At 42.2% G+C, this 16,687-nt stretch overlaps 1 protein-coding gene across 1 annotated transcript in view; it reads right to left on the reverse strand.

Moving 5' to 3' along the window:
• The window catches only part of HECW2 (HECT, C2 and WW domain containing E3 ubiquitin protein ligase 2), a 175,850-nt gene that overhangs the window by 109,975 nt on the left and 49,188 nt on the right, over window positions 1-16,687 (reverse strand). The window contains exons 8-12 of the mRNA XM_047773115.1: window positions 15,291-16,646; window positions 14,025-14,120; window positions 1,639-1,789; window positions 847-950; window positions 217-341 (exon numbers count right to left, since the gene is read on the reverse strand). Coding sequence (XP_047629071.1) covers window positions 217-341; window positions 847-950; window positions 1,639-1,789; window positions 14,025-14,120; window positions 15,291-16,646 — 1,832 coding nt within the window. The remainder of the gene's footprint in view (window positions 1-216; window positions 342-846; window positions 951-1,638; window positions 1,790-14,024; window positions 14,121-15,290; window positions 16,647-16,687) is intronic.

Below are 16,687 nucleotides of genomic sequence, written 5' to 3' on the forward strand. Positions count from 1 at the left end.
GTCATAACCTTGGACACCTTAGTTAACCTATCTAATGCGTTAGGTTTGTTTGGAATAAGTGGCTTAAGTCATGTGTCACGCTTAACACAGAGTTTGGAACCAGGAGGTGCTCAGTAAACATTAGCTGATTTCATTCTTACTGTGATTAGGTCAAGAAGGGTAATTTCCCTTGGCCTGTTGCTTTTTCCATCACGTGCTTTCAGATGTGATACTCACAGGGTTCGAATGCAGCACGGTGAAGAACTCTGGGCTGATGAGGAACTTCACGGGGGGCGACTGTAACAGCAACGTGAGCCTGGATCTGGAGGTAGAGTGGGGCAGGACGCTCTCCCGTCGGAAATCTGAATGGGGCAGACAAAACAGGCTCTCTGGGAAACCTTTCCACGTGGTGGAAACATATCTATTCACACCCACCTATATTTTAAAAGAACACCTGTATCAGTTGCTATTATTTTAACCCCCCTAATATTTTTTTCCTTTCTGTAAATGCATGCCGACTGTTCTTACCCACAGTAAAATGGAATTCAACAGTATTTCTAGTCACTATGAACATTTTAATGCATCCTTAGATTTTCAAGTGATCAGATTCAATCTTTTCCCGCTCTCCCACAGACACAGAGATGAAAGTAATTTATATCCTAGTTGGCTTTGTGGTTCTTTTCTTAGTTCTACTAAAAAGCCAACGATTGGAAGAGGTGTCTGGTGAATTTGACTTTTTGAGTTGGATTATCAGATCTTAATGAAGATCAAAAGTTCTCTTCAAGAAAGCTTCATTTCTTGGAAATCCTTAATTGCTTGTTTTCTCTTTTGTGAGATTACGAAGCAAACCAAGGCAAAGGCCCTTACCTGCACTGGCTTGGTGAAAGTCAGCCTCCTCTCCTGCCCCATCAAGAGCACTGCTATTTTCCTCGGGCCTCTCGTTAGTCATGGTTCTGCGGATACTCTGGTATCTAAAATCAGGAGCCTGGAGTTACATCCCCACAGCCTCTCCGACATGGGCCTCAACCGCTTCCCCCAGAGCCCAGAAGTTTTCACCATCTTCTCAGCTTTGACCTTTTTTCCCCAAAGCCCTATTCCCCGACCTTTTGGGCCATCTGTTGTTTAAGTAAATTCATTAGATTGAATTTCTTCTGTCCAGACTTCATGGAACATTTCCTAACAAATTAATAAAACAAAACAAAAAAATATTGTGGCTCTTAACCAAGGAAAACTAAACTCCTACGTTGTTAAAGAAAAGAACCAACCTCTGTTCCATAGCAAATTACTTTGGAAAAAAGAAAAGATAGATTTTCAAAGCTTAGGTTAATAATAAAAAGGCATCATGAATGAAGATCCAAATATTTAAAAAGCTATCTGGCTTCAAATGATAAATGAACATGCTCTGTTTTACTAAAAATCGATGCCTTGAATTGACTAAAGGGGTCATCATTACTTATTTCCTCTCTGGTTTCCAAGCGAGCTCTGTATGTATGCAGTTATTATTTTTTAACCAAGAGACGTTCAGGGAAGTCTATGAATCAAAAGAGGCCACAGCTCCACCTTAATGACAGGACACCCAGAGATGAAAGAGGCAACCCTGTTTCCAACCATTTTGCACCATGTAAACACGAGCCCGACCACAAAAGTGCCCATGCTCACCGCCGGTTCAGCTGCTCCATCTGCTGTATGGAGTTGGACCTCTGCAGCACCTGCGGGGCGGGGGGAGCAGTGGGCCGCTGCCACGTCGTGGTTCTGTTCACGTGATCCACGTAGAAGATCCTGCCGTGGCTGTCAATGCGGGCCTCCCAGTCTAAACGGCAGTAGCAGCGCAGGGAGAGGGAGTAGAAGGAGCAGCTGAAGCCACTGATGTGGTTCATTAAGCAGCATGTGTTCTCCCTCTGACATGCTATAATTTGGGGCTAATAACATATACCTGGCTGCATAATCCGGCACTTCCCCTCAGTCCACTTCAGAATCTGTTTGACCGGTTAGGAAACAGATCCTGCGTGTGTAATGAACCCCTTAAAGAATCCCTGAATGGGAGTTCCTGTCTTGGCCCAGCAGTTAACGAACCCGACTAGGATCAATGAGGATGTAGGTTCGATCCATGGCCTTGCTCAGGGGGTTAAGGATCTGGGGTTGCCGGTGAGCTGTGGGGTAGGTCGCAGATGAGGCTCTAATCCCAAGTTGCTGTGGCTGTTGCCTAGGTGGGCAGCTATAGCTCGACAGATAGAACCCCTAGCCTAGGAACCTCCATAGGCCGCAGGTACCGCCGTAGAAAAGGCCAAAAAAAAAAAAAAAAGAATCCCTGAATGTAGAGGATCCTCCCAGGTCTGCCCCCTATGCTTATCCTTCAGGTGTAAGCACCAGCATTTAAAAAAATCTAAGTAGTTGGTATCATAACACTTTAGATATTCACATCAAAATTGGTACTGATGTTTATTCCCTCCAAAAATTGATTTGTCTCTGTGTTTCTTCCAACTGAGATGAAAGACTCATAGCTGGAAACTTCCATGTGCATATTTACACCCAATTTTAGTAAATGTGGACTTCAGAAGAAAAAATGCTAACCTAGTCATCAAACAGTACCAGTACCTACAAACTTCTATTTGCACTATTCTCCCAAGAGGAATACATTTTCAGAGCAAGGTTAATGGCTTGTCTCCTATCTCAAATAGATACCAAGTTTTAAATGATGATTTAATTTTATGTTTAAGCAATCTCATTAAATGTGTTAGTCTTTGTAAACAAATATGTAAGTGCATGTTCTGCAAAAATAGCAAGCAAACTAGTCTTCAGGACCAGGCATTCCACCTCTGTGATCTCTCTAAAAGGCCATTCTCCTCTTGAAATAAGCAGGAGAATGGCATGTTCTTAAACTGACTGCAGTTGGGAAGGGTAATTTATATAGGAAGATATGAAAACAGCAAAAATCTATTCTTTAACCAGGAAAGTTCTTTATACATTGCTATTTCTATGTCAATTACTTTTTTTGAAATTAAATCAGCACCATTCTTGAGCAGCTGTATTACTTTTAAAACTATCCATGTGATCACAGAGCTTATCAACAGACACCATGGATCTAATCCTAGAGACCAGGAGGAAATCCCGTTTGCCCCCGACCAGGTATGGAGATGAAAGGAGCCAGTGTTCTAACAAAGTCCTTAGGCTTGCAAAGACCTGCATGGTGGACCCCAGCCGACACCAGGGGACAACGGAGGGCTGCCTTGGTTGGGAATGGAAAGATTTCTTTTTGTTGATTTCAGCCCATCATAATTTATGACAAATGGGAAGAAAAATTGGGCTGAGGAAAAGCACAGCACAGATGACAAACCATTCCACATCATTCACACTCTAAGGTAACTTGGCCTCATGACCAAGCAGCCCGCCAAATATGAAACTCTCGGGCATGGCTACAATCCCATTAAGAGGTCGTTTCCAAAAGGCCTCATGCTCAGCCAGTGCTAACTAAGTACAGAAAGGCATTTTCAGAAACCTTTTCCCAAACCTTTGATCTCCACTGTTTTGCTCAGCTCTTACTTTCTCATCTCAAAGATTCCGAGAATAAGTATCCCACGTATTCCTCTCTCATTAGAGTCTGGATAATTTAAGCACATACTATGTGGCAAATCAAATGCACATAGAAACAAATCCCCCCCCCCCCAAGAATATTTACAGTAGCTTCCAATTTAAGGGAAAAAAAAAGTAGAATAGGTCAATTAGGGATAAAAACAGAACAGAAACCAACAAAAGGGAGAAAGAGATGCTGCCAAGCTCCCAAGATAAGGTTATAACTAAAATTTGGCTCTAAGTTTCCTGGCAGTTAAGGCAGAAAAGAAAACACATTGTTGCATACTTTCCATTTTCTGACAAAAGAAGACAAAAAAAATTATTATCAAAGATGGAACTTTTTCCTTGAATAAACTACACAGGAATTTACTCCATGAAATGTGGCCTGTATGAGGGCCACATGGGTAGCAAAATGGGGCAGTGGAAGGTATTTCCAAATACATTCAGCACCATGCCTTGCACATACAACGTAATGGATGAACAAATCATTTAGAGAATGTAAACTATAAAAAAGAATGACTCTTGTATTTGCTTTCCACAAAGGCCAGGAATAACCTTAATTTGTATTTCAATAAAGACATTTATATGCAACGGGAAGAATAAGAAGCAAGTTCGAAAATTTGCTTTCTAAGAATATGGGATGTTGGGAGTTCCCGTCGTGGCGCAGTGGTTAACGAATCCGACTAGGAACCATGAGATTGCGGGTTCGATCCCTGCCCTTGCTCAGTGGGTTAAGAATCCGGCGTTGCCGTGAGCTGTGGTGTAGGTTGCAGACTCGGCTCGGATCCCGCATTGCTGTGGCTCTGTGTAGGCTGGCGGCTACAGCTCCGATTCGACCCCTAGCCTGGGAACCTCCATATGCCTCGGAAGCGGCCCAACAAATGGCAAAAGACAAAAAAAAAAAAGAATATGGGATGTTGGATGCATATTAAGATTCCCCTTGTCAGAGTTCCCATTTGTGGCTCAGCGGTTAGTGAACCCGACTAGCATCCAAGAGGACAAGGGCTCGATCCCTGGCCTCACTCAATTGGTCGGGGATCTGGCATTGCCATGGCTGTGGTGTAGGCCGGCTGCTACGGCTCCAATTGGACTCCTAGCCTGGGAACCTCCATATGCCGCGGAAGCGGCTCTATAAAGGACAAAAGACAAAAAAAAAAAAAAAAAAAGATTCACCCTGACAAATATCACATCTTTAAACTGAGGTAGTTACCTAAGTCCCCGTAAAGAGAAATGCTACATTGCTGCTTTCAACTGGATACTTGGCATTGAATTTGGAAAGACTGCTATACTATTGGCTTATTTGTAAACTACATATCCATTCTTACTCAAGCTGTCACTGCCTCCACCCCATCTAGGCAAAGACAGCAAGGGTGCCTGAGGAAAGGCCAGTCCTCTATCATTATCAAAGTGACTTTGCACAGTGGAGGGGGGTCTGGTAGATTTAACATAGTATAAGCTTTTATATGAAGCCTGGTTCGTTCCTGGTTAAGAAAGCATATGAGAACACCTTGCCCAGCATCAAAGTTTCTTTCAGAGAGAATGCTAAAACCAGACAGGCAGGGTTAGAAGACTGGGATCTTAGCATTTACTTCCTTCTCTTGCCATACTGTAAACTGGGGTATGTAATCAGTGTGCAGTGAGACTGAGAGCAATGTATTGCAGGGTGTGTGTGTGTGTGTGTGTACACCATTATGTTAGCAAGTAGAAGGCCTGTATCTGGCCATGGCTTTGTCACACCTTTGCTACATGCCCTTCAACAAACTACTACACCTCCCATGGGCCATAGTTTCTTTAGCTGAAAAATTAGAGAACAGAAGTAAACACTGCTAAGGTCCTTTCAGTTCTAAGGTAACATGAATCTCCAAATGACACCCACTTTATTATATTAGGTTCAGAAAGGACCTGATAACAAAATAGTTTCTAATAAATTCAGCCTTTTGGGTCATGGGCTTCAGGGTCCTGAGGGGTAGGGCTCTGGAACCACCTGCCAACCCCATTTTAGCCACTGCAGCTCCAGTATTATCTGCTGTGCATATTATTCTTCCAAAAATTTCATTTCCATAAAGAGCTTCATGGCAATAATACTGTTTGAAAAACCATTATCTAGAGAAATGATTCTCAAGGTGTGGGGTTTTGACAGTCTGTGTCAAACTTACTGTAAGAATCAATAAATGTGCAGATTCCACCCCTCATCCCCCGGCTCTTTAGAATCTGAGTATCTAAGGCCAGGACTTAGTTATCTATATTTTTAACAACCTTCCCACTGGATTCCCAGATACATAAAAATTTGAGGAACACTGACAGAAATTAATAAGAACTGATTTACTGGATGGACCCATGGAGTTAATGCCAGATTTCTCATAGGTCATGAAATGCAGGCTCACAAGAAACTGAACTTCAGTCCAGGTACCCTCAAACTGAAATCCAAGAGCCAATGGATGCTTAGATACCCTAAGACTCAAATATAATAGCCCCCTTTAAAGAGCTGGACAATAAGGGGAAGTCAGAGGATTAGAAAGATTGAAAAGCTATACCAAGGCCACTATCACAGGACTAATGACAGAGACAGGGAGATAGAGCAGGTAAGGTCTCCTAGATACTTTCGGCTTTTAGAATCAACATATGTGGGCAGAGGCAGGGGTCGTCCCTATGGCCCCTCTTCATCTCATCACTCTTGTTTCTCACGCCTTTCAAACTAGACCTTCATCTCCACTGGACCACCCAGCTGATCAGATGAAGATGTGAACACATCTCAGTGAATTCTGAGACTGGGAAGAGGGTCAGTGTCTAGACAGGATGAATCACAAGTCAGGCAAGGCCAACAAAGAACTCTCTACATGAATCAAAGTGGTGAGAGGGCTGTCAGTGGGGGCCTCACTTGGTTATAACTGGAATTAGAAAAATGAAGTGCCTGAATGTTGAGAAGTAAATTTATAAACCCACTATAAAAATTATAATAACTATGATATCGTCACCAAAATGGTGAGAATTTAAAGTTATAATGAACTAAAGGTACTTGTTTTTTGGCCACACCTACAGCATTCAAGTTGCTGGGCCAGGGATAGAACCCGTGCCACAGCTGTAATCAGAGCCATAGCAGTGATAATATCGGATCCTTAATGTGCTGAGCTACAAAGTAACTCCTAAAGGTACTTTTAAGGAAAAAATTAAGGAGTTCCCTTGTGGTGCAGCAGGTTAAGGATCCAGCCTTGTCACTGCAGTAGCTCGGGTCACTGTTGTGGTGCAGGTTCAATCCCTAGCCTGGGAACTTGCATATGTCGCAGGCACAGCCAAAAAAAAAAAAAAAAATTAAGCTTTGTAACAGACGCTAGAAAACAGTGCTTAAATGATTACTTTTTCCGTATTTATTTAAACACTCAAGGAAGTATGATACTACCTGTATAAAGTACAAAAGTAAATTAAACTTCGCTATGATTTTGGGAGTCAGGACAATAGGTCCCCTTGCCCTTCAGGAGTTGGGGAGAGACGGGAAGGGGACTCATGAGGTCTGCCAGGTGCCAGGGATGTGGTGCTGTTTGCCCAGATGGGCTCAGTTTGGGAGAAAATGTGCTCTTTTCTGCATGTATATTCTATTTGGATAAAAAGTTTTAAAAATCTCAAATGATACATATTTTGGACCTTAATATTCAATATTTAAGAAAGTAGCTTTTTATATCAAAAGTGTGAATTCTTTTCTCAAAACTAATTTTTAGGTTCTAGAGAATAAAAGCCCTGAGCTTTAAACAGAGTAGAAATTCTATAAAATTAATTGTACTTTGCAGATTCACTGCCTTCTTTTAAACTGGGATGCTTTAATAACAAAAGTGCACATCCACAAAAAAAAGATAAACATTCCTATTTTTCTAGAGCTACCTACCACACAAATAAAACACTAAGACCTAAAAATATAGCAATAAGCCTGGGATCCTATAAAAGTCCACTGTTCATCGGTGGACCATTCATCCTGAATCTATTCCTATCCCTACCCTTTTTGGGGAAAAACACTTTTCAACAGTTTTATACTACCAATTTAAGGTGATCTCCATCAAATTACCCATGAAATTTTTCACAGAACTGGAACAAATAATCCAAAAATGTACATAGAAACATAAAAGACCCAGACTTGCCAAAGCATTCCCAAGGGGGAAAAAAAGCAGGAGGTATAACTGTCCCAGACTTCAGAGAATACTACAAAGCTACAATAATTAAGACAGTGTGGTACTGGTACAAAAACAGATATATGGATCAATGGAACAGAATAGAGAGCCCAGAAATAAACCCAGGTATTTACAGTCAATTAATCTTCAACAAAAGAGGAAAGAATATAAAATGGGAAAAAGACAGTCTCTGCAGCTGCATGTAAATCAATGAAACTAGAACACATCATCACACCATGCACAAAAATAAACTCAAAATGACTTAAAGACTTAAACATAAGACATGACACCATAAAACTCCTAGAAGAGAATACAGGCAAAACATTCTCTGACATCAACTGTATAAATGTTTTCTTAGGTCATTCTCCCAAAGCAATAGAAACAACATCAAAAATAAACAAACAAGACTTAATCAAACCCACAAGCTTTTCCACAGAAAAGAAAACCATAAATCAAAAACAAAAAGACAATCTACAGAATGGGAGAAAATAGTTATAAATGATGCCACCAACAAGAGCTTAATATCCAAAATATAAAAACTACTCATACAACTCAACAACAGAAAAGAAAACAACCCAAACAAAAAATGAACAGAAGACTTAAACAGACATTTCTCCAAAGAAGACATACAGATGGCCAGTAGGCACATGAAAAAGTGCTTAATAGCACTAATTATTACCAAAATGCAAATCAAAATTACAATGAGGCACTGCCTCAGACCAGTCAGAATAGCCATCATTAATAAGTCTACAAATAATTAAAGCTGGAAAGGGTGCAGAAAAATGGGAACTTTCCTACATTGTTGGTATGAATGTAAAGTAGTATAACCACTACAGAAAATAGTATGGAGGTTCCTCAGAAAACAAAATATAAACTACCATATGATCCAGCAATCCCACTCCTGGGCATATATATATCCAGACAAAACTGCAATTTAACAAGAGGCGTGCACCCCTATGTTCATAGCAGCACTCTTCACAATAGCCAAGACATGGAAAAACCTAAATGTCCATCAGTCAATTATGAGTTAAGAAGATGTGATACATGTAATAATGGAATAATACTCAGCCATAAAAAAGGAAATAATGCCATTTGCAGTAACATGGATGCAAGTAGAGATTCTCATACTAAGTGAAGTAAATCAGAAAGAGAAAGGCAAGTACCATATAATATCACCTATATGTGTAATCTAAAATACGGCACAAAAGAACCTATCTACAAAACATAACCAGACTCACAGATATAGAGAACAGACTTGTGGTTGCCAAGGAGGAGAGGAGAAGGAGTGGGATGGACTGGTAGTTTGGGGTTAGTAAATGTTAGTAGATGCAAACTATTACATTTAGAATGGATAAGCAGGAGTTCCTGTTGTGGCTCAGTGGTTAATGAACCTGACTAGTATCCATGAGGATACGGGTTCAATCCCTGGCCCTGCTTGGTGGGTTAAGGATCTGGCATTGCTGTGAGCTGTGGTGTAGGTCGCAGACGCAGCTTGGATCCTGCCTTGCTGTGGCAGCTTCAGAGTCAATTGGACCCCTAGCCTGGGAACCTCCATATGCTGTGGGTAAGGTCCTAAAAAGACAAAAAAAAGAAGAAAAAAATGGATAAGTAATGAGGTCCTATTGTATAGGACAGGGAACTATATCTAATCTCTTGGGATAAACCATGCTGGAAGATAATATAACTGAATGTGTACATATGTATGACTGGATCACTTGGCTGTATAGCAGAAATTGGCACATTATTAAATCAACTATACTTTAATAAAAATAAAAATAAAACAGTTTCCTCTTATCTTGAGTGTAGCAGTGTGCTAAGTCACTGGAGCCAGAAAGAGAAAAATAAAAGTTTTTAAGAGGGAGCTGAACTATTCACAATAGCCAAGACATGGAAATAACCCAAATGTCCATCAACAGATGATTGGATTAGGAAGATGTGGTATACATACACAATGGAATACTACTCAGCCATAAACAAGAACAAAATAATACCATCTGCAGCAATATGTACGGAACTAGAGACTCTCATACTTAGTGAAGTCAGAAAGAGAAAGACAAATACCATATGATATCACTTATATCTGGAATCTAATATATGGCACAAATGAACCTTTCCACAGAAAAGAAAATCATGGACTTGGAGAACAGACTTGTGGTTGCCAAGGGGGGAGGGGAGGGAGTGGGATGGATTGAGATCTTGGAGCTAATAGATGCAGACCATCTATTAGCTTGGAGCTAATAGATGCAGACCTTTGGAATGGATTAGCAGTGAGATCTTGCTGTGTAGCACTGGGAACTATGTCTAGTCACTTATGATGGAGCATAATAATGTGAGAAAAAAGAATGTATACATGTATGTGTAAGTGGGTCACCATGCTGTACAGTAGAAAAAAAAATAATGTATTGGGGAAATAAAAGAAAGAAAAAAGAGAAGGTGCTGAGCTGGCCATTCTTTTTTTCACTTATCTTAATGCTGAAAAGACCAAGATTTGTCATGCTGATGAAATTTTAGTGGGCTTCATCCCTGAACAGCCTCCAGCTGCCAACCTATGAATCACCTCAGAATATGATACAGGCATTCAGTACATATTCAAGCTGCTCCCCTGGAAGGCTTGCAACAGTACCATGCCGCCTTTAAGACCCGGAGCTTTCTTATTTTGTATGGCTCATTGGAATGTCTCTCAAGCAGTGGTTGGGGTTACATAGTGCAAGGTCACAGAGCAGGGTCCATGGCCTAAAGCAAGAGTAAGATCTCAAGAACCAATCGGTAGATCATCATTACAGCTGAGCAATCTCTATACTAAGTCCAAGATCTGTTCCCTGATCCTTAGATAGAGGGAATGAGACTGCAAGAAGCGGCAAACAAACAAGGAAAACTGCTTTCAATAAAAAGAGATCAAATAGATGTGGAGGGAGTAAGTTTAGAGCCCTGACACATGGAGGACCACATGATCAGCTCTAAGAGTAAAGCAGCATAGCAAGGGACAGCTCTGAACCCCCTTAATTGAGTCTGCAAACCTTCAGAGGGAAGCAAATTTTACTGGGTGGTTTCCTCACTGTCATGCTAGTGCACAGGTATTTTTTAAAGGTGAATACAAGCTAAAATAACAACAACAATAATAAGGACAAGGAAAAAGAAAGAAGTAAGAATGGGGGGATTGAGCCCAAAGTACAATGATTCAGTAGCCTGTCCTGCAGGTCTGGGGACAGTGACCTATACAGACAGGAAAAGGCACTCTCAGTACAGTACAGATGCTTAACAGAGCAAATCTGTCTGGCTCACAACAGAGTGGCTAACACTGTCACTGTCACCACTTTTCTTACACTGGAAGGGCCTCCCAGGGGAGGTCCTGCTAAATTATCTTAATCTGGAAGAAAAAGAAAGCCTTCCCAGGTCAGACCTCAGTATAATAAAGTTTCAGAGAAGCCTCCAAACCCTCTGATTCCAGTGGTTACTTGACCCTAACAGATAAAAATAAAATCAAAGTTTAAGTCATCACTTTGTTGTTAACCAAGCTTTCAGAATTTACATTCATCTACCCACACAATACTCCCCACCATTCTAATCTTAGACCAGAACGCCTGCTAGAGGAGAAAAAAAAGTGTTTGAGACTCTCACAATTTTTACTAATGCGGAATCTTAAACAAGTTACTTAATTTATCTGGGCTTCAATTTCTCCATCTATAAAGTGAAAGAATCAGATCAGTTGATTTCTACCCATCAATCTATAGGTTATGAAGAAGACCTGCTTAACCTACTTCACAAATTTGTTTTTGTTTGTTTGTTTTGTTTTGTTTTTCTTTTTAGGGCCATACCCACAGCATATGGAAGTTCCCCAGCTAGGGGTTGAATCAGAGGTGCAGCTGATGGCCTACACCACAGCCAGAGCAATGTCAGATCTGAGCTGCATCTGTAACCTACACCACAGCTCACCGCAACGCCGGATCCTTAACCCACTGAACGAGGCCAGGGATTGAACCCACATCCTTATGGATCTAGTTGAGTTTGTAATCTGCTGAGCCACAACAGAAACTCCAAAAAAATTTTTTTAAAAGCATGTAAAATGCTTTGTAAACTGTAGAGCACTAAACAAGTTTGAGGTATTACAATCAATGATGTGAAAAGTATGACCCCGAGCTTAAAATAATTCAGCCAACTTGTTTAAGAGACGGACCAATCTGCACACTCCAAGCAGACACCCCTTAGCTAAGCCTCCCGTGAGACGCTATGTGAAGCAGAAGGCAAAGACAATGCAGAAGGCAGAATGTCACAGCCCCAAGGGGCGTGACCACAGACAGTGGCAGAGGTGCCCAGTGAGGAAAGGAAAACAGAGAACTGGCCGGGGTAGGGACAGACAACTAGCAGGGGCAGCCGAGTGATTCAAAAGACTGTCAAAAGATGAGACAGACTGGGAATAGGAGGGCTGAAGCAGTGGGACAAAGTTGAATGGTAATCAGGTATGCTCAGACCATAGTCTATAATCGATCCATGGAAATATAAATGCCCGGATTTGCAAGTTACAAGTTGCATAAGAGGAAACAACTCTTAGAACTTTCCTCCTGTTCATCAGTTACTCGTTAAATTGGATATACTATGAATTTGCCTTTTTAAATTTTGGGGTATATATTAACCTATTAAAACAAACTGCCAATTGTTTATTTTCAAAAATCCTAAAATGTACTCTATCTGCACAATGCAAATATCGGTGCTTAAACAAATGCACGGAAATATCACAAATAATGGTCATAATTTCAGCAGGAAAGTACCTGTCTTTGTTGAACACAAACTAGGGACCAAAATTACAGTCCAATAAAATTCAGATCAATTGGATGTGACCAGGAAGATGCCATTTATCCGCAGGCTGATGCAATGTTCTGCTTCCTGTCCAGGAGCCTGAAACTTTAATTATTTCCTATTGATCCATATGTGCACATAAACAAAGATCTCCCAGAATACTTTGCTGGTGTTCCTAACCCATTTTCTGCAATTATATCTAAATATCACCCAGGAGTATTTTTTATGCTTCTAATATTTTCTTCAAGGGTAAACAGTTTAGGATGACACAATGTTTAATTAATCTCTGGGTTGATTTTTTAAAAACTGATTAAAATATATATTTCCTATGAGTAACCACCTACAGTTATCCAAATCTAAGAGCAAGGGGGAGGATCTGTGCACAACAGAATTACCAAATAATTAAGTCAATATTTTGACAAATTGTGCATAGCACCATTGAGCTCGTTTGTCAGCATGCACAAAAACTAACCACTCAGCATTTTAGGCCTTTAAATGAACACTACCCACCCCCCTTATGTCCCACCAGTTTTAAAACACAGAAGGCCAAGGTTATTGGCTTCTTACCATGATCACATAGAACATGGCTGGATAGAGAAGGTGAATAAGAAGGAAAAGCAATAAAGCAGAAAGATGTATGTTCTAATGTGTTCAGTATTTACTGAGTTTATCACTGTTTATCAAAATACTTTGCTCTCACTGAGTAATATTGCTTGAAGGAATTCTAGCAACTTAAAATAGAGTCTAAATCACATCTGATAATGACTGGCCATGGGCACCACTCAGCTCTTTGAATTCAGGCTGCATAACTTTCCCAGCATCCCTAATCCTCACCCCAGCTCTCCTTTAAGTATCTGAAAGTGAAAGAAGTATCTTTCAAATCCCCAGATAATGGTCATGCAATGGTAGACTAATTTCTGAAATTAATAGCATTTCTCTGGACATCCCTAAGAAACAATCCCAGGACTAGGAGTTCTCTTGAGGCACAGTAGGTTAAAAATCCTGAGTTGTCACTGCAGCAGCTTGGGTCGCTGCTATGGCCCAGGTTCAATCCCTGGCCCTGAAACTTCTACATGCCGCAGGCACAGCCAAAAAACAAAAACCAAATGAACAAACAACTCAGGACCTTGTACTTAATGATTTAAAATGCTGTAAATTAATAAAAACCAGTATATGACATAGAGCTAGGCTTTTCTAAGAGATTGTACCAATTTGTCTAATAATTGAAAATTCATGCTGCCATTAGGCAAATTAAAAAATGTTTCTATCATACACCCAACTGACCATAACATTTGGATCTCTTTCCCTTTATAGCATTTACTTTCCCCTGGTGGCTCTTTCATTTGGTGGTACAGTGCTAGAGAGGACTCTTCAGCTAAGCACTTTCTAGACTACATCTAAGTCAGGTGGCAGCTCTTAGATCCCTTCTTACGGAGGACCCAGCATCCATCCTCTAGGTCCCATGGGTCCTGCCACCCTTGCACCCTTTGATCAAGGTGAGCCCTTTAGCTAGCAGGTCCTCACTTGGTGGGAGAGCCTCGTCCACCCTCTGGTACCGGCTAACATCTTGGCGCACTGAAGGCAGAGATCGCAGTGGCTGGTGGCCGTTGGCTTGAGAACCTAGGATTAAAGGTAAACAGTTACCTAGGTATTGTTTTCCCCTTCGGTGTCAAAATAGCCTTTGTAAAAAACACCTAACATGAATCCTGGGGTTAGGCTCTTGTGTCACTTCCCACATGAAGACCCAGAAACAAAAGAAGAGAATGGGAGGTGGGTGCTTAGTCAGAAATGGGTCTTCTATGGAGATGTCCAACAGTGTCCATCCCTCCCCTTCCCCCGCCGTTTCCCACCCCGGCCTCTGGCCTGGTCAGGCACCAATGCTTTAGGGTCACACAATGACTACAAGATAATTAAAGGAGAAAAAAAAAAGCAGAGGCAGAAAAGAAGAGGATACTTTAGGTAGAAAAATAAATTATAGAATAAGAAAATCACTTATATTTCTGAGGCTACGCTGTTTAGGCACATGAAATTATCCTCAGACTTTCTGATACATCTACTTTTTGATGTATCAAAAGTAGAACAGTTTAAAGAATCATCACTCCACCAAGCCACATACATTGAGACATAAAATAAATTTTATGTGTAAATTTGCATCCTCAGACACTCAAATAGCTTGTTTTCAAGTGTCAGAATGCATTACCTAACTTAGTTGACTATACTGCAGAAGGCAAAAACATTACATTTGATGCAAAGCGCATATTAACTTTTCATTTTGAAGCTTCATGCAGTAAGGAGTGACTTAAGATGTTCCTGAAATCTTACCAACCGGCAGAAGCTGCTGGCCTGTTTGGATTTGTATCTACAAACCCAGGTCTTGCCAGAGATTCACTATTAAGTGCTTTTTCACACTATCTGGACAAGGGCACGGGGCCCTGGGTGCACTGAAGGCACCGAGCAGCAAGCACATGTGCAATTTTCCTGCACACCTGTCCTCAGGCATCCCAGGCCCTACAGGCCAGTGCAGATGGGGCACCCCCCTCCAGGCCAGCACTGGCTGCCCACACTGATGTGGACCCTCAAGAGCCATTGTTTAAGTATGACAACTGTTATTTGACAAGCCTCTTATTTCAGCAATTGAAGACCCATTTCAAAAATGTTTTTGGACCCCAAGATGAAGAATTCAGCTCATACTGGATCTGCAGCAGAATTTACATTGCAGGCCAAAACCATAAGACTTCTCTCTGAGCAGATATGCTTGAGTCAAGAGCCATGCTGACTTCTACATCCTACCTCCAGTAGCACCCTCCTCCTGGGCAGTGGCCCCTTCACAAGCCCCTTGGGCTTCCCCAGCATCACCCTCTTCTTGGGGCTGGCTCTCAGCAGCAGCAGCAGCAGCAGCTCCCTCCAGGCTTCCCCTCCGCTGCCAGACCTCCCCCACCTCCTCCTGGTCAGGTAAGGTGGCCGATTCTGCCCCTGGCCCTTCCTCCTCTCCACTGGGCACCTGCACCACAGGTAAGGACCCAGGAGTGCATATGGAATCCTGTGACCCCTCGGCAGGGCCACTGCTGGTGGGCTCTGCTGCACAGGCTCCATCTTCCTCCTCCTGAGAAGAAAAGGCTGGGGTTTCGGGAAACCGTGCACTCTCAAGAGATGAGCACCGTGTCTCCACCGAGGACAGCTGCGTGGTGACACTCTCATTGCAGGAGCTGTCGGCCCCTTCCAGGTCACTCTCTCCCTCAGGCCTGGTGCTGGCCTCACTCACGCTCTCTGTCCTGGCAGGGTCACTGGGTTCTGTTTCAGAGGACACCTGGGAAGGCTCGGACCCCTGATCAAGGGACTCTGTCTCACTGATGGCTCTTCTGCTTCCTCCCGACGTGTCAGAAGTGCCCGTGTCTGCCCCACTCGTGGGCTGATCGACCTCCTGAGAGCCACACAATTCAGTGCTGCCCTGGTCGGCACCTGGTTGAGACTCCAGGCCATTTTCACTTTCATCTGGCATGGGACCTGAGGGTAAGGAGCTCTCTGTAAGCTCTGGAAGATGTTCTGGCTTATCCTCAAAGGAAGCAGGTTCGTGGGTAGAGGCTTCCTCAGTCTCCACTGGGATGTCTTCCGGCTTTGTCTGAGATGTGAGGCTCCCGTCATCAGTTCTTGATGCCCTGCTAAACATTATCAACCCTCTTTCCTCCTCCAAGGAAGATGGATAACCCAGGTCCTGCTGGAACTCGTGGTCTTCCTCATCTGAGTCAATATGAAGCATGGCATTGAGTCTCGTGTCGGTGGGAAAACTACTCCTTAGTTTTGGAGAGGCTCCCATGGACCTCTCTGAGCAGGTAGCTGCACCTGACCTGGAATGGCCATTGTGTTCAATAGCATCTAAATAATCATTGAGGGAATCCTGACGTCCTCTGGGAGGTGAGGTCCTTGAAGAAGTAGAGGTTAAATCTTCCGTGTCTATTTCCAGAGTAGAGCTAGTCCTGAAAGAATGCTTGGGGGTCCCATCAGCACTTTCCTCAGAAACTGGTCCATTAGAACAAACCGGGCTGTCGTGGTGGCCCCCTGGCATGTCCTCCTCATCAGAAGGGCTTCCTAGGTCTCCATTCACAGTATTGACTCCAAGTATTGTGCCAACTGCTTCTGGAGAAGCATCTGAAGGAGAAGACAGCATTTATAAAAATAAAGTAGTAATA

This window comes from Phacochoerus africanus, chromosome 3, assembly GCF_016906955.1.
Source record: "Phacochoerus africanus isolate WHEZ1 chromosome 3, ROS_Pafr_v1, whole genome shotgun sequence".
In the NCBI taxonomy this organism is placed as follows: domain Eukaryota; kingdom Metazoa; phylum Chordata; class Mammalia; order Artiodactyla; family Suidae; genus Phacochoerus; species Phacochoerus africanus.